Source organism: Microplitis demolitor, chromosome 9 (assembly GCF_026212275.2).
Source record: "Microplitis demolitor isolate Queensland-Clemson2020A chromosome 9, iyMicDemo2.1a, whole genome shotgun sequence".
NCBI classification, from domain to species: domain Eukaryota; kingdom Metazoa; phylum Arthropoda; class Insecta; order Hymenoptera; family Braconidae; genus Microplitis; species Microplitis demolitor.
In genome coordinates, this window is record NC_068553.1 from 15,379,544 (window position 1) to 15,398,949 (window position 19,406).

Here is a 19,406-nt window from a genome sequence, read left to right on the forward strand (position 1 = left end):
ATTTCTGTTTACGGTTAATTTCTAAAAAATTCTAATTCTAATTAAAATAATTGGTAATTTTTCTGGAATAAAAAAAATATTCTGTAAAATATAACATCGTTCTCACAAAATTGATTCTCTCAACAACTCCCAGATCGCGCTTTAATTGTAACCTCGTTACCGACCATTTTATATTCTCTGCTCCATTGTCACGAGAGAGCGACACTATAGTATAGAAAAATAAGCAGAAATAAACAAGTACTCATCGCAAAAAGTACAAAACTACTGCAAATACAGTGAGTACATTGACAAGTACTTAAATATTGTTCACTATTCGTCTCAGTCTGTATTGATAAAGAAACACCTTAAACTTTTTATTTTTTTTATCAACAATTGTGTCAACTTTGCAACGCTACTCAACAAAAGATAATTATAAACATATTCAATATTTACTCTTCATAAACGTGGTAATTATTAATTACTTTCATTTATTACTATCATATATTATTTACTCTTACTAACAATTTATTTTATGTTACAGCGACTATGAATTTAAAAATGTTCAAAACAAGTATTTAAAATTAGCACCTAACAATAAACGTGGTAAGTATGTTTTATGTTATCATTCAATTCATATTATTTTCATTTGTTTAAATAATCAGCGCAATAATGAAAAAAAAAGAATTTGATTTGTTGATAAAAATTGGTAATTATTCAATAAATATATGAAGTATCAAAAGTTATAATTAATGTATAGTAAAATTTCCGTAAACTGTTAGTTCGCATGTGTAAAAAGGTTGGTATCCATGTATAGAAGTATTTCTTATTGGTTAGAACGTGTTAGGACACGTAAATAATGAAAGCATTGGTCAGAAAAGCAAAGGATTGTGATTGGTTTGACATAAACGAACACTAACCTGTAGTTAACAACCTAAAATGTGTAATTTTAGTTAAAATTTTAATATAACCACATTAACGAAGGAACTTTCATTTAAATCACCAGCTATTTATCTATTTAAATTGAATAGTTTACTACTAACAGCTTGTAATTTAAAATAAATAGTTACCGATTGTTATCAATAGTATTTGATATAAATAAATGCAAGGTATGATTTGTTCATGAAGTTCTGATTGTTAAACAATGCTATTGTTATTTGTTAATATTTTTTTGTTTTCGCTTGAGTTATGTTAATGATGGATTTTTTTGTAGGTCATGAATAAGTTGGAATAATAATAAATAATTATTTTTCAGGTTAATGATAAAATGAACGATTTTGAGAGAGCAGTACCTAAATTTAAGAAAACAAAGTCAGCAGCTTTTAAATGGGGTCAGCAATATTACACGGCATTGAGGGATGCAGTTTTTCCAGTAAAACATAATTTTTATACCACGCCGGAAATACCGAGAACGTTAAGAGAAAATAATAATTCTAATAAAGGACAATTTGTTTGTTTTCAATGCGGTGATAGGTAATTATTCAATTCGTTTATATTAGTTATATAACAAATTTATGCTGCTATATTATAACATCCTGCTTAAAAAATACGCCTTGAAGGTTGATAATTTTAAATGCCTATTAGTAATAGTATTTTATAGATTCAATTTATTAAATATTATTAAATTAGAATGTATTTAATAATTTCTAATCAGGGCAAGGGCGTTTTTGTAATTTACTGTGGAAATAATAGGAAGTTATGAAAGTACTAATGGAAATGTTTTCATCAGTAGACAAATTAGTAATTTATTGTAAATAATATTGCAAAGTAAAAAAAAATTGAAATGATCGGAAAGTCTAAAAGTTCACGCCTCAAATTCTCGTAATATCAAAGCTGACCTTTAAAACAAAATATATTAGAAAAAAAACTGATAGCTGGTTTAGTTGTTTTATAGAAGGCGCTAGTTGTACATACGTGAGTAAAATAGATAGATAGTATACGTTTCGAAAAAAGAGCGAGATGAGGAAAAAAAAGACAGACATGGACGATAAATTTTAAGAAGAACGTTCAGAAAATTAACCGATTTGTTACTGATATTTTTTAAATGGAAAAGAGTTGGTTGCTAAATGACTTCTATAACAAAAATTAGGTTGATTCATTGTTCGTGATGGCTTAATTCCAGACAACTCAGACATTCATCCCGGACGTTACTGCGATAAACTTTTTCACTGAATTTTTCTGTAGTTTATAAAAATAATCGACTATTACATTAATTGAACTTCAAAGTTTGCACAAATCATTAATAAGTATACAATCTACTCAACTTTTGAGTTATTGAAATGATTTTATGTGAGCATTTTGCAAAACGGTGACTATCGAACAGTAAACTCCGTCTTTATGCTTCGCATTTGAGTACAAAATTTTTAATAAAAATTATTTATTTGAATATTTCGAAATTGAGGTTAAATGATATTAAGTTTATTATCTTAAATATAAAGCAAAAAAATTCAACATTTTTATGAATAATTTACAATTCAAATTCATGCCTATCTTTCATTAAAAACGGCCACTCGAAATTCCTTTGAGCTTAATGAGCATTAACATGAAATAAATTCACATATATTTAATTATCATTTCCTGAAACATTTCCATTGAAGCTTGTTTGAAATTTAGATTTCGAATGAAAAAATAGTTTGATAATTTGTTACTTTTGTGATAACATGTTACATTATTATAGTTATTATAAAAAATGAATAATCATAAGTGACAAATAATATGAGATTTTTTACGTGAGATTATAACATTTAATTGAAAATTAACATTCGTTTAATTTTATTTTTCATAAAACAATTAGTTTTCAAGTATTGATTCCATTATTAATAACTGGTTAGAAATCATACTTTATTACTAGAATTAATGAACCGATGTGTTGATCAATGCATTCATTTAAATTTAGCTTGAAATTCCGACTTTATAATTAATCGTCGCGAGTAATAAAGAAATCGGATATCAAATCTTTAAATTTATGATAAAAATTACTCACTAGATGTCCTGGCAATCAAATTCAATAATTGTATGATATTACTTAATAGTAACCTATTAATAATTAAATTAGAAAATTTCAACCAATAATTAATGATACTGAAGTTAGTCAACGTTTGTTAATTTTTTGATTTTTTTAAATACAATAAATTACAAAACAAAAAAAAAATATTTGAAAAAATTGCACCTATAGTTTTTTTGATTTTCTACGAGTGCATATTTTTAGTTTTTTATTTTTGCAATTAATTTTTGAAAAAAAACGAAATCTGAAAGTTAATAATTGTCTGTTAACTTCAGGAACATAATAATTAGAGAGAAGTATAAATAAATAAAGTTAAAAATAACCATTATTTGCAGCTTTCATTTTCAAAGCAGTCTTGACGATCATAATGCACGGTACAGTTGGATCCTCGGCTACTGGTGTCGCCACTGCACGAAATTACAGTGTACACATCAAAAAAATTCAAATCCCCAGACGCCCTCTACCGAAACCACGTGTATCAATTGTAAAAATGAATTGAAAAAAAGATGCGCGTACTTCAAAGCACGGGGATTGACCCCAGGCCAAAATGTTGGTAAAATTCTTATTTTCTACAATCAATGCCAGTTCTTCGGACATCTCAAGGAACATGGGATCGGAATGGTTGACATGTGCGATATGATGTTGATGCCTATTCCCATGACTATCCAATCTGACGAGTATGCACAGTTGGACACTGTCTGCAAGACGTTGTTCGAATGCATGTTCATCAAGAGCATTCACATAATGGACTGGTTGCGCCTAGAAAATATTAATTTTAAATGGTGGACTGCTAAAGACACTGATGATAATCCCGTTGGAAAATTATTGCAGCAGTACGAAGTACATATTGTCAAGGCTAACAGATTGACCAAAACAATCAAAGACGAAGACTTGATTGCAATAAATAAATGTACCGATGATGAAGATATTAACGATCCTGATAACGACCATGATAAGTCAGTAGAAATAATTGAGATGAGTGACAATCATTGTGATTTAAACGAAATCGAGTTTGTTGATTGCGCTTCGCTTGATGAAACAATCCAGACAACCGAAGTTGAAACCACGACATCTACAGCAACTTCTTTGTCTAATTCACAAAAGATTACAGGAATGCCATCAGTGGGATCTCAACCACTAAAGTCTAAAGATTTGTTTAAAATAATAAACAAACCCTCAGCGATGTTAACCAACATGTCGGATATTAATAAGAACTCATTTACGCAGTTGGTTAATCGTAATATTAAAATATCAACTTCCAATTCATTGCAGTCAACTAATCTGCCTAAAAATAATATTAATAACAATAATAATAATGTTAATAATAATAATAGTAGTAGTAATAGTAATAAAGGTCAGCAGATAATAATAATAAATCAGAACAAAGACGATAAAAACAATGAGGTTAAAACAAACTTGCAATGTGTTTTAGCCAACTCTAAACAAGATGGCGGTACAAAAAAAGTTTTTACTCAAACGGCCGATGGTCGGTTGGTTTTACAACCCGGAGCTAAAGTCATACTCAAACAATTAACGAAGCCGATGAATTCATTTAAAAATGATGGGGAAACAAAACTAAATGTACCCAAGTTCAATATAGTGAAGAACAAACTGAAAATATTACCGGCAAATTCAATTTCTAAAACCCTGGTTACTTCGTCGCATCAAATATTGAAAAGTGGATCAACCTTTACTACTGTCGCGCCCTCAGCTTCGGTTTCGACGGCAGCAGGTTCAGGGGTCGGAGCAGTAACGACCAAACAAACAGTTCTTCAGATTCGTGATCATACGGGATTGAAAACAATTTCAGTTGCGCCAGAAAAATGTGCCAAGTTGATACCTATGGAAGCGCTGCATAAGTCTAAGGAAGTTTTGCAAAAAGAAATGGAAAATTTGCAGAAACAAAATTCATTTCCTGGACAGAATCGTAATAAGTCATTGATTAATTACCGCATGCAAGCGTCGACTGCTCAAACAATACAAATTTCACAAAGTACTCAGAAATCTGTGCAAACTGCCCCAACAACGGCTCAACGGCTTCAAACTGTTCCAAAAACTATGCTGACTACTCAGAAACCAATGACGAGTTTTCTGAAGCCTTTACAAACTTATCAAAAATTACAAACTGTTCCAAAACTGGTACAAAATACTCAGAGCCCTGCGCAAAATATAAAAACTTATCAGAAATCTCTGCAGACTTATCAGAAATCCAATAAAAATGTTCAAACTACTGCAGAAAAGTTGCTGAAGCCTATCGAGTCTCTACTCAAACCCACAGAAGTACAAAATAGTCAGGACACTTTCAAAAAAATAAAACTTCCAGATAAGTCGGACTTCAATAAACCAGAAGATGACGTGCCGATTTTATTATCGATACGCGATGGCGACACGTGGGTAGACAGCAATCAGGTACAAAAAGCAGACGGAAAGGGAGCGAATCTATTGAAACGATGCCCGCCGGAAAAGAAACAAACTGTAGTAAGGAAATATCGCGAAGCAATGATACAAAGTTTTCACCAATATCGTAAACGAGTCCTGCCACTGATTGCTGATATCAGAAAAACAAACGAGTACTACGCAAAAACAAATGTCGATGTGCACAGCGTGATAACGGTTAACGAAATAGCGCTTAGAAATTTTGAAAAATTTTTGGACAATGATCGCAATGTAAAGATGACTGACGACGATAAAATAAATGAAGAGTTTCATTTCCATACTGTTAATTGGGAAAAAAAAAACAGTCAAGCTGAGACTCAATATTGCGACCGCTGTCACTTGAAGCTCAGGCCAAAGGATTATCTTATCGGATTGTCAAAGCCTTCGAATTGCGAATCAAATTACTGTCAGTGTTATAACTTTATATGTCACTTGTGTAACGCACGTCAAGGAACAGCCGCGCGTTACAATATTCACATGAGTTTTCATAGAAAAGAATCCCCGTACATTTGTCCCGAGTGTTTTAAATCATTTTCGTCAATCCAGAATTTGGAGCTGCACATTTGGCAGCAATGTTTTCACATAAAAACCCAGCAATCCTGGTCTTGCAATGTCTGCGAAGTCGAAGGTTTTCTGACAATCGAACAACTTACGAGTCACTATTACAAAATTCACGCAAAGAGCGCCGTTTCTTGTAATCCTTGTCGTAAAATATTTGACTCATATAGCGAGTACCGAGTGCACAACAGCGAAGTGCACCATAGTCTTTCGACATTCGAAACTACTGATCGATTAATAAAATGTGATTTTGGGGATTGTCTCACTAAACCTGAGTCGTTTTATTCCCACGTCGCTGCGCACGTTACTGTTGATCGCATAACCCATTACACATGCCCATTTTGTACCTTTTCAATGGGGGAAATATCAATTAATCGTCATTTAATCCAAGACCACGTGTTCAGTGTACACTTGGAACGGCTTAAGGAGGTTATAACCCACGATAGTCTTAAGGTATTTTTAAAAATGAATTTAGTCAGTCAAGCATCAGTATTTAAACCCATTGTACCTGCGACCACGGATATTAAAATAGTTAATGCGTTTCCCATAACCTCGAAATGTTTCGATCAACAAATAAACCACAATGCTCAATTAGTTGACAATGACGTTACTATCACTGATAACAGTAACAATACTGATACCAATGATTCAGTGATGCCTATTAAAATAGTTGACGTGAGAACGGAGAAAGTTGACGAGCCCGTTAATGAAAAGCTAGATGAGGATGTCACCGAAATTCCTCATTCTTCATTGAAAATAATTAACGTCACATCTATTTCTGATAAATTGTCTGATTTTAACAACAGTGAGGATGACAATAATGATAAAGGCAATGAAATGATCAGCAGCTCGATAGAAAAATTATCCAAGCTCGGGGTTTCATTGATAGAAATTAAAAAAAATGATAAACAGAAAAAGACCGACGATGCAGTTAATGTGAGAAATAGTAATGAAGTATCGATAATTAATAACTACAGTAAACTCCAGAGGCGCTCATCTCCCCCACCATTGGTCTTGATTAATAACGTTAACCTATTGGAGCTCGAGAAAGAAACTCAGAGTGAAAAAGAACGGGACAAAAAAAATTACAATGATGACATAGAAATTGAATGCATTAAAGACAATAGAATTGTACCAAAAAACAATTTATTTAATTTCGATCAAGTTTCGATACAGAAGAAACCTTACCGACGTGTGCAATGCCGTCTAGCAATGAATGGCCCCAATTTTAAGAAAGAAATAATTCATTACAAGTGTCATTTGTGTGATGAATTAATAAATACCTCCTGGTTTGTCGTTAATGATCATTTTCGAGAGTGTCATTTTTCTGATTACAAAATAGTAAGCGTGACACCTAAATTGAGACGATTAACGGAAATGGATATAATTAAATATACTGGGAGAAAACGTAAATCCGATTTAATGATGACACCGAAAAAACGCAAACGCGGTAATTTCGGGAATGGCAATTTTTACAACACTTGTAAAAAAATATCTTTTGACAAATTCGAAGGAAATAATTTGGGAATTTGCGTTACGCAGGAGTCGCTGCAAGACACGGAAGGCAATTTTAAGTGTAAAAAATGTAATTGTTTGTTTAAAGATATTAATGTACTGAGAGAACATGTCGCCAGTAATCATCGAATACGGGGACATTATTTAGTTTGTCTTGAGTGTGGAGATAATTTTATCGTGGCACCGAGTTTGCAGATGCACTTGAAAGCTTTTCATGGTATTGCTGATCCTATTAAATATTTAGCGCAAAATACGGCTTACGCTCCTGACGTTCTTGATGAAATTGAAGAACAAGACAAAATTACTGAGTCCAATCAATGCTACGTTTGCTACGCAGTCTTCGAAAGCAAACCGGCTGTCGACAAACATTTGAGGGTTCACGGGATGGCTTTTCTTAATAGAAAACGTATTGAGGCACGCAATGCATTAAAAAGCCCTGAAAAGTATAAGTCTAATGATAAATCTCCCAGTAACGAAATTAATGATGATAAGGTCAAAAAGAAAATAGAAATTAAGACAGACAATGATGATGATAATGCTAATGTAAGTATCCTCACTCGTATATCGAGATTACTATCATGATAAATCGTTTATTTTTATTTTTATTTTATTTTAATTTTATCGTCACAATTTCAGGTTAGGATTTTCAGAAAATTTATTTAATTACAATGAGGAGTATGTAAGTTTTATTTTATGATTTTCTTTTTTTTATTGATATTAATTTATTATGTATTGTATATATATTTTAGTAGCAGTTTAAATATTAATATTAGGGACTTCTTTTTTTTTTATTTTGGAAGGAACAAATATTTTTATTGTATGATTTGAGGTTAAAATTTTTGTTTAATGTTTTTTAAAGGCAATGTTAAAGCGTATCTGTATTTTTTTAACAAAGTTAATGACTGAAATGTCAACTGCATTTATATTTTCTCAATACAATTAATGAAAAATTAAAGCGCAAATTAAAATAGCATACACGCAGAAAAATTTTTGGTTAAAATCACCCAAAAAGTCTGATACTGTGAGGACATTACCATGCACATTGTAAAATGTACTACTCGATAGCATATAAATGAAACAATTTTTACTAACATCATAGTAAAAATTTTGTAATTGGCTGAATGTCCTTATAGTAATAAACTTTATAGGTGTTTTACTAGAAAATTACCTGCGGGTAGTGCACACCTAAGCTGAAGGTATAGGTGGCAAATACACAGATTAGGATATTCTATAATCCGATTAGTAAGATATCGAGTTTTGGATATCTTTGTTTCTATGCAAAATGATTAAATCCTATAGGTTAAATAGAAACACGAATCTCAATCCGTTAATCGGACTATACCTTCTTAGGTGCTGTGTATACTTTTTTTCACCTAAATCAAATTTTAATTTTCATTTTTGTTTGCGGAAAAGTTACCATATGCGTAAATTTATTCTATTTGTTTTCGTTTCGATAAATTTCGGCTGGCGGGAAAAATTAATTAACTAAATGCATATCGAAAAACTGTAGCATTAGTAATATTATGAAAACAATGTTTTACTATTAATTAACGCTTCAATTTTTTCTAAATCTCCGTGTAAAAAAAATTTGCTCCTGACAGTAAACTTCCAAAATTGAAACGATTCTAAACTGAGTTAAACATTTTTGGAACTAAAATAACTAGTGTAAAAGTGTGAAAATTTTTCCACTTGTATGGACTTTTCTGACGATTTTTTTTTTTTAATTTTTTAAGCAAAATTGATTTTAATCGAAAATTTTGTAAGTTTAAAATTAGTTCCGATCATTCATTTTTTGGACAATCTTAGAACAAATTAAAAAGTAAAAAAAAAACTGACTTTCCCAAAAAGTTCTAGTATAAGTAAAAAAATATTATCAAATCATTTTTATTTTTTTTTACCTCATACCTAAATAATTCTGGTAAAAGTCGTAAATGTTTATAATTTCTAATTAATTCCTTTTTTTATGTTCTTCAAAACCAAAAAATTTTCAAATTAAATGATTTTTGTTCAAAATAAGAAAAACGCAGGAAAAATCTTTAGTTGAAAATTGTTCACTTTCCGATTTTACAGTTTCAAAAATGTTCAATTTAAAATTCAGAATGGTCTCAATTTCAGAAGTTCGTCATAAACATTTTTGGAAAAAATTTTTTTTACACGGGTCTGTTGGCAAAATATCAATACGGTTTTAATATTTCAGTCATTGAATTTTTATTAAAAGATACAAGGCATCGCCTGAGACTACCCTTAATAATTTTGAGTCAGAAAAAGATTGAAATTTTTTTAAGGATTTGTTTTATCAACTGATTCATTAAATAGGTCGTATTAATTTGTTGGTTATAAATATTGAAGAGGTAGACTTGGTATGAATATACATTGTTATGAATATATTCATATGAATGTCTAAATAATCATTTTTATGATTTTCTTGGCAATATTGTCAGCTTTTCGATACATTATTCAAAGGCTTTTTTTAATGTTTTGAATTTATACGAAAATGATACAAGAAAAATATTTTTTTTATGGCATTGTAAATAGAAGCGATCGTTTTTAAGAAAAAAATCAACAGGGTTTCTAGTGAATAGAAAACTTAACCCATTATAATATTTTATTTCTGGCTGTAAGATTAAAAATACAGCAAAATTGAATAAAAGAAATTTTTTTTAAATTAGTTCAATTATAATTTAAAATTTAAAAAGGTATCAAAATTTTTCATTTGGATTTTTGATTTGAATTAAAATTTTAGCTACACTACTAAAAATTTTAATTTCGGTAACTTCTGGGCCATGTATCAGAATCTTTAAGAATCCGAATCAGAATCTTTAAGAATCCAAAATTTTTTTAAAAAAGCTTAGATGCCGTAAGATGGACAATGAAGTCGAATTCGCAACACCGAAAAGCGGGAAATATTCAATATATAAAATATTGTTTTTTAAACTGTTTCTGAAAAGACCCAGTGCACATACTGAGTCTCGAAAAATACAAAGTACACGCAGGGTTAAATCTGTACTTATAAAATAAACAAAAAATATTTTCATTAGTTTTCATCTCCTTAGAAAAAATCTCAAGTCTTCATTGCTACCTCCACTAACGATTTCTTAATTTAGGTCGACTAAAAAATTCAAATTTTTTTTTTAAACGTAAGTGATTGTTATAAATTTACGATTCAACTAATAAATACTGTGGCGGTTTTCGTCGTTATTTTTCAAAGAAAATACATCCAATAACTAACAATGAAAAAATAGAAAAAAATGAATAAAAAATTTCTATTGTTCACATTAAAAAATTTAAAATAATGAAGTAACTTAATCTTGAAGATGAATAGTACTTGAGGTTTTGTTTGTCGTTGATTGCATTAACTCACAATATTTTTTCCACGTTTTATCAATCACTACATTTTATAATTATAATCAATAACTTTTTATCCCACTAACCATTAATTAAATTAATAACTGATTCAATTATCTCTGAATAGTTTTCATCAAAAACAATTTTTTATTTTATTAAAACATATTATTTAAGTACCAATCATAAGGTCACTATAAAAAAAAATTGCCATAATTTTTTTATTTAACTCTACTATATTTTTTTGTATGATGATTTTTTATGAATAAATTTATCTTTTTGTATAAAATAACATAATTCTATTAAAATACATAAGAAATTTTTTTTACATAAATAAAGATGTCGGTGTAAAATGAATTTAAAAAATTTTTAATGTCATTGTTTATTGATGAATTTAATTAACTATACAATTAATCCGTTAATTTAAAAATTTTGTATTAAATAGTAAACAATTTTAATACTTTTTTTTTATCTAGAATTTTTGTCACCAAGTACTGAAATATTTTTTTATCATGGTGAATTTATAGTAATAGTTACTATTATTATTATTATTGTTATTATAATGCCTATTATTAATTGTTTTTTTATTGTAAACAAATATGTATAAAAGTATAGCTTATAAACAAAAATGCCTGATGTACAGCAGTAAATATTGTAAGAAATGATAAATAAAATAAAATAAAATGAAGCAAGACAATAATTTTTTTATCAATAATAATTAATCATTAATTAAGGGAATGAAAATTCTTACATACCGAAAATTTTCGAGTATTAAGGCATCATTCTGGTTTAGGCGGTAAAAAAAGGCTATTTTCATAAATTTGTTTAGAGAGGAAATGTTGTAAATATTTATAAAATGTTTATTTTACTTGACTAATATACTCTTGAAGTACATAGAAAATTTATTTTTTCAGTCTTCTAAAAAATTTTCCAAAAAAGTCATAACGTCAAATTATTAAAAAAAATTTATTGAAGCCCATAGAGGTTTCTAAAGATGAGCAAAAATTTGGAAAATTTTTTTTCGTGTCGGCTTTTTTAGGATTACTTCAGAACTGTGTATGATAATAAAATTAAAATTCTGATCTGAAAACTAGAAACTTGAGGCTATCATTTGCTTTTTTTATTTTTACTCTACGACCATTTTTCACCGAGTTACAGTATGTTGAAAATCACTCCAAAATTTGGAATTTTTTTTTATACCTTTGTTATGAATTTATGAGAATCTATTGAATTCTATGAGATTTTCTAAACAGGGTTGGAATGGCGTGTGAAGGTAAGTCGGTAAAAAAAAAAGGTGGTTCGCTGACGGTGATGATATTTCGATAATGGCTCATCTAAAATGAAAAAATAAAAATTATTTACATTCAGTAGACATGTAAGTTTCGTCTGAATTTCAGATATTGATGTTTACAAATAAATAAAAAAATGGCGGAGATTTAAAAAAAGATTCAAAAAATGCTGTTTCTTTTTCACTGTTTTTGGACCCAAAGAAAATTAATTAAAATCAAAATTTAAATTCGACCGTACTTCAGACGAGAACTACACGTCTACTGAATGTAAATAATTTTAATTTTTTGATTTTAGATAAGCCTAGTCGAAATATCATCGCCGCCAGAGAACTACTTTTTTTTTTTACGGAGTTATTACCTTCATCCGCCATTTCAAGGTATTAAAAGAGTAAAAAAACAAAAAAATAAAATTTTTTGTGTACTCTAAGAGTGTATTAGTCAACCTAAATAGACTTTCTATGAATATTTATAACAATTTCTTTCTAAACAAATTAATGAAAATAGTCTTTTTTTTTATCGCCTAAGAATGATTAAAAGAAACGTTTCAAAACGATTCTATATGATTCAAAACAAAATTCGAAACGATTCAATTTTAATAATATATAGATATCCCTCATTGAGAAAAATGATTTAATCTATGTTAAGTGTATATCAATATATTAGTCGATTCAAATTATTTTAAATCGTTTCGAATCATTTCAAATCGTTTTTCTTACTTAGGAATACATTTATCATTGAGTGAATCGTTTTGTTTAATCCGAGATCCCTAAAATAAATACTTTTAACTATTTAATTGTTTATTAAGTAAATTGTCTTTACTAATTTTATTATTAACTCTTTATTAATAATATCAATGTTTATTTATTGGTTAAATAATATCATAAACTATGTTAGCAATCAATTATGAGCTTTTTAATCACCTAATTTAGTACATAATTGATATTAAAATAACATCTTATTTGAGATATTTTTTATTGTGACGTTAATTTTATATCATTTCGTTAGATGGCGTTACTGTGCGTTTTTTTCGTTATCATAAAAAAATTAAAATACTAATGTTTGCTCCAGATTTCTTTGGCTCATGCCGCAAACATGACATTTGTATTTAAAAAAAAATTTTAATTGACGTAAAGAGCATTTTTCCAGAAAAATTCAATTTCGTTTGTCATTTCTTAAACAATTAAAGAAAAAAAAGTTATAAAGGATGCGGATAATTAATAAATACAGCAAATAAAAAAAAAGTGATGTATTATTTACATATATATATATATTTTGTATCGATTTTTTTAATTTTTTTGAATTGATATAATTAATATCAGTTAATTATAGTTATTGCACAATTATTAACAATATACATAATTGATTAATTGATTATTAATTAAATTAATAGTTACGACTTAATAATTAAAAGACATCATTCTTATAACATCTATACACAAATATATAAAACACTTTACTCTTAATATGTAAACACTCATTAAACCACAGGAAAAAAACATTATTATCACTTTGTTTTAAGTTTTAAATTTAAAATTTATTGCAATTGTGATTCTTTGAGAAAAAAATATTATTGATACTGTTAATACTGTTTGACATTATTTGTTAACATTAGACGCAGGTACTAGAGAATAGACGAGGGTACTGAATAACAGGACCATTTAAACATTAATTTATTATTTTTTGTTATTTTTAATCCAAAATTTTCTTGAATTTGCTCAAACTTTTTTTAAATTCTTAATCAACTTCGATTATTTATTTTCATTCAAACCATTGACTCCCGTATATTTATTATTGCATGAAGACTTAAGATAATCTCTTCGCTACTGAGGGAAACCGGAAGCTATAAAAGTAAAAATCAATTTTAAGCGTGATGAAGTTTAATCTTTAATATTTAATCTATTGAAATAAGTGGCTTTATATAAATTGATAAAAGTATATAAATTTGATGTCCTAAAGATGTGTATATAAATTTTGTCCGTAAGATGTCTTATGTAAATCTGATCTATGGCTTGCCTAAGAAACTTGGGTAAGACACGCAAGGTCTGACTTGTTGCAGAATTCCTGTAGATACCTGCATATTATTTCTATCTCTAATCTTTGAGTTGTGTTTTCAGCATTATCTACTATATTCTGGCGGATCCAAATTACGGTAAATTATGGTAACTTACGGTATTCGGAAGAATTACGGAAAAATGCGATATTTTTACGGTATTTTTCAGTAAAGGGACGTCATTTTGCCGTAAACTTGCGACAACCCTGCGGTATTTTATGGTAAAATTGCGGTTAAGTTGCAAAATTACGCCGTACATGTTTAAATTTATTGTAAAATTGCAGAATTTTACTACAAAGTAAAGTATTGCACTATGTTATGGTAAAAATGCCGCAAATGACCTAACTCTGGCAAATTTAGCGTAGAAATACAGTATTTTACGGTAATTCACCGTAATTCGGATCGGCTAGGGTAGAGTCTGCTCTGTAGGAATTGCATTTGAATGCAGAGCAATTCTGTAGAAAAAAGTACGATGGCTTAAGGATATCTGCAAAATATCTTTCCCTAAAATCTTTAATAAACATCTCGCTCAAAAATTCTCACAAAGTGCGTACCCACAATTTTTTGAAAGTTTTTGCGCGAATTAAAGTGATACTAGAATATACATCAATAATATCACCTAATACAAATTATGTATTTGAGCATGCGCGAAAACTGATCAAAAATTTGTATCACACTTGTTTGAAACATGTTCCAAATACGTGACATTATTTTAATGTCAGTAATAATATTGTTGTAGCATCTCACGGAGAAATAATTCTCATGAAATCTGCGAAAAGAACTCTCTTTGCATGCGTTTTACACATCTTTTATAAATATGCCGCAAAACACTTAGAAACGTGTGTAAGGTGACTTTTTGAAGACAATTAAACAAGGATAAAATTTATAGAGAAATGATAAAAAGCCAAAAACTTGTATTTAGATTAGAAAAATTTTCAAACCTGTGACACTATTGACTGTCATAAAGTTCGAAATTGTTGCCACTTGAAAATAGTATTGACAAAAAAACTCTATATTTTCAACTTCAATTTAAGAAAAAAATATTTACATTCTTTATGAGTTTCAAATTCATCACAAGACCAAAAGTAAAATTTAAGATCGATTTTTACTTGAAAGCCAATTCCTCTTAGAAAATAAATTTTAGCGAGTGATTATGTTATCTTATTTCTTAATATGTTTATTGCCAGACGATTTCCTCCAACACTTTAAATGCTGAAAAGTTGGTTAATACTTTCGTAAAATACTCCATTGGTCCCGATAGTGATTAATACATTCCTTATATCATTTGGCACATGTAAATAAACTATATAGAACATTACAACAATAATCTCTTACTCCGTAAATCATTTAATCTACCTAGAAATCATAAGTAACCACTTACATCTACAGAAATATAAATATAATCTCTATTGTAATTTTTCAAAGAATAATGATCAAAAAAATTTTTGGTCATTATACTTTAGCTTGATCTACTTTCGTCCATTGGAAAAGCTCCTGTAGGTCTTTATCATGGCATTTTTTTTTAAATTTTATCTACGTATTCCCAAAATAATGAAAAAAAGTACAGAATCATTCCATCAGTCGTTCCTTTAAAGTTAGATCACTTTACAAATACGTATACGTTAACCTCCAAAATTACTATCACGTAAATATCTTTTTACCTGATTAATTTACTAAATTAATGAGATCTAATAATTATTTTCATCAATCTGAACACGAGTACCGGAAATTAAAAAACTTTTAATTTAAAAATAAACCAAAAAAAATTTTTGACAAAAAAAAAAAAAATTGAAATAAAAGCAGAAGTAAAAAAAAATAAAAAATACGAACACGAATACTTTTATCAGTATACAGAGTAGGGTGACCCGAAAAACCCGTTTTTTTTTCGAGTCTCTTATGAAAATTTGTTGGCTTACGATGTTTTAAGAAGCCTCTCCAAAAATCAGCTCGATAAAAAATTTTCAAGAGATCGCTGACGAATTTTGAAAATATCAAAAATGATCGAAATTTGAATTTTTTATTTCAAATTTTTTTTTTTCTCGCGGCAGCAATAGTTTATATTTGTGAAATCATGACTACGCTGAAAATATCAGACCAAAATTTAAATATTTAAACCTCGCTCAAGAATTTTGAATGTTTCCGAGTGCTGTCTTTTGAACTTTTTCGAGCGACCCTTGAATATTGATAATAAAGCTTCTCGATTTTTCCACCATCAATTTGCATCACAATGAATGGAAATATAACCGAGAAATAGAAATAATAAGTTATTTACGTACTTTTTTATTTTTTAATTCAATTTTTAGGTTTTTTCGCTTATTCAAAACTTACCAAATTTTATTGTTTAAGACTGTCCTGTATATTTTTGGTTATGCAAAATTTATGTTTTAGTGAAATGACAATAATTGAGTTATAAAAAAATACAAAAACTAATTCAAAATATTAGTTACATATTATCAGTTAATATTTAAAATTCTTGAGCGCCATTTAAATATTTAAATTTTGGGCTGAAATTTTCAGCATAGACATGATTTTACAAATATAAACTATTGCCGCAACGACAAAGAAAAAATTTCGAAGTAAAAAATCCGAATTCCAATCGTTTTTGATATTTTCAAAATTCGTGAGGGACCTCTTGAAAATTTTTTATTGAGCTGATTTTCGGAGAGGCTTCTGAAAACATCGTAAGCCAACAAATTTTCATAAGAGACTCAAAAAAAAAAAAATAGTCGGTTTTTTTGGGCCACTCTAATACAGAGTAAGAAATAATTATTATCATAATTATTTAATAAATTATTGTGTATCGTCATTGCGATCTATAGATAAATCACAATGTCCTGATTTAACGGCAGCATCATTATTTTTTTCCCTTTCATCTCGATTTTCATCCCCATTCTTAATATCACTATCATTACATCCAGAACATTTATCAGTATTTTCAATATCAACAACAACAGTCTCTACATCTCTATTAAAAGATAATTTTTTATTATCATTACTTAATATATTATTTATTTTAAATTCTTCAGCTTCACCATCACCACTATTACCACAATAATTAGATTGTGTTGGTGTAGTATCATCCCTAAAGAGTTTGCTAAAATCACAAGCTAGTAAATCATCAGCACTGACATCTGAATCCGCAGGGATAATTAGCGATTGTTGATTTGTTGTATCATTGTAAGGTTGTCGTTGTCCTCTTGCACTGTTTGCCAATTCACTTAAGGGAATACCAACTTCATGTGTTGCCCATACATCGTAATTAACCGCGTAATTGTACTGTCCCAGTAGATTTTTACTATTATTAGTAGTATTTGTGTTTTTATTTATATTTAAATGAATGTTATCACGTCCTATATTTGTTAGATTTTTCGAACGTGATGCATCTTCCATTGAATGCCAACGCATTGGTTCAGATGCATTAATATCTACGGAAATAGTATTTAAACTTGTGGCGGGCATTATGCGGTGTGGAAATCGTGGCGAACCACGAATTTTTTCTCTTGATGATGACTGACTTGTATTCGCTTCTGTTTAAAATAAATTTCGTTAATTGTTTATTTATTTATTTATTCAAACTTAAATTAATTCATTAACACCCATCAAGAAATTCGCGGTAACTATCTTTTTTTTTTTACTAAATTCTGTTCTTTGGAAAATTAAAAAAAAATATTTTCTTATGTAAGCGATGAAATTTTGTATGAAAAAAATTAGGGCCTGTTTTTTTAATTAACGTAGATTTCGATAATAGTAAAATTAAATTTTTATTTAGAATAAATTTTTTCGGGCCCTAAAATATGAGGGACCGATTTTTGGGCGTTAATGAATTAACTGAATTAAAAAAAAATTAGTTACATACTTGAAGGTAAGCTGAAATTAACACGTGGCTCGCTGCTTTCTTTACGTCTCAACCCTAAACTTAAACGTCTCTCCTCATCACTAGTTATGTTGATAATGGGCCCAGATCCACAGTGAGGATGGGGAGTTCGTAGACCCTGGGGTATGTTCATCTGGCAGGTTGATGAGGCTTTTGTGCCAGGTACTAGGCCGGCTATGTAACCCATGTGCACTTTCAATGCTGAAGCTACACCTTTAATTATTGATAACTCTATTATTATTTAATACTATGTATAGTTAAAGAAAAGTAAATTACTTTATTTATATATTATCACATTGAAAATTCATGCCTTTCGAGCTATCGAAGCTATATGAAACTTTCAGCTTAGTGGTTTTTGACGAATCTATTAGTCGAGGTCTACGTTTTTAATAAAAAAATAATAATAATAATAATAATAATAATAATAATAATAATAATAATAATAATAATAATAATCCTATCAAAAACAGATTCTCTGTATAAAGTCGCGCCAAGTACACGTTTAAAATTTTTTAAAAGTAAAAAAAAAATTATTTTTTACAAAAAAAAAAAGTCAAATCGAAAAAATACCAAGTACCTAGTATGATGCAAAATCATAACAAACATATTCATAAAATTGAAAAAAAAATTGTATATCAGAGTTTCAATGTACTTGGTGTGCTTACAAAAGAGTAAAAAAAAACATATTTGATATTAGAAATTAATTTTGCTTGAGTACATGTAGTAGCGCACACCAAGTACATTGAAATTCTGATATACAATTTTTTTTTGAAATTTTATGAAAATGTTCTTCCCACTAAGAAAATTTAAAATTAAAAAAAAAAAAAGAGAAGTTTTTAGTTTTGGTCCGATTTTCGAAAACTGAGTTTTCAACAGATTTTGATGTTTTTAGTTCCGAGGAAGCTATTCTTACTAATTTCGAGTTTATGTCCGAGTGTATATATCGACGTTGTTATTAGCAAATTGTCTAACTCCATTTCAGAAAATCCTCTAATTATGCGAAAAAAAGGAAGTTAAAATTTTTTTTTCATTATTTCAAATGGAACTCAACAAAAGAAAATTCAGCGTATACGTATACGTATAAAATATATTTAAATTCACAAAAATCCATTATTTCCTAATGGTCGCGTTTTCCCTGCCCTTCCCCTACATCAATTTATAGGGCTAAAATTTTTTTTTTGAGATAAAATAAATTTGTACCATGGCAATATAAAACGAAAATTCACTAAAATTAGAATATCCCTAATAAAAATATGTTTTATCGATAATATATTCTTTCACCTAAAAAAATGCTTACATAGCTTTATTAACAAAGCAAATAAAAAAGTTTTCCACTTATACAGCAATCAGCGAAATTTAATA

The 19,406-nt window shown here is 28.7% G+C and overlaps 2 protein-coding genes across 5 annotated transcripts in view; one reads left to right on the forward strand and one right to left on the reverse strand.

The window, feature by feature from the left end:
• Positions 1–205: 205 nt before the first annotated feature.
• Positions 206–19,406, forward strand: part of LOC103573641 (uncharacterized) — a 33,483-nt gene continuing 14,282 nt past the window's right edge. The window contains exons 1-6 of one of the 4 annotated variants that reach the window (XM_053741787.1): positions 206–446; positions 521–582; positions 1,232–1,449; positions 3,316–8,032; positions 8,126–8,168; positions 10,233–11,228. In XM_053741787.1, coding sequence (XP_053597762.1) covers positions 1,244–1,449; positions 3,316–8,032; positions 8,126–8,152 — 4,950 coding nt within the window. In that variant the 5' untranslated portion in view covers positions 206–446; positions 521–582; positions 1,232–1,243 and the 3' untranslated portion in view covers positions 8,153–8,168; positions 10,233–11,228. Of the gene's footprint in view, positions 447–520; positions 583–855; positions 1,086–1,231; positions 1,450–3,315; positions 8,033–8,125; positions 11,234–19,406 lie in introns of those variants that run through there. The other 3 variants (XM_053741786.1, XM_014444722.2, XM_014444723.2) reach the window with 3 other exon arrangements.
• The window catches only part of LOC103573642 (gamma-aminobutyric acid type B receptor subunit 2), a 51,085-nt gene continuing 48,639 nt past the window's right edge, over positions 16,961–19,406 (reverse strand). The window contains exons 16-19 of the mRNA XM_053741722.1: positions 18,027–18,257; positions 17,510–17,697; positions 17,218–17,443; positions 16,961–17,133 (exon numbers count right to left, since the gene is read on the reverse strand). Coding sequence (XP_053597697.1) covers positions 16,961–17,133; positions 17,218–17,443; positions 17,510–17,697; positions 18,027–18,257 — 818 coding nt within the window. The remainder of the gene's footprint in view (positions 17,134–17,217; positions 17,444–17,509; positions 17,698–18,026; positions 18,258–19,406) is intronic.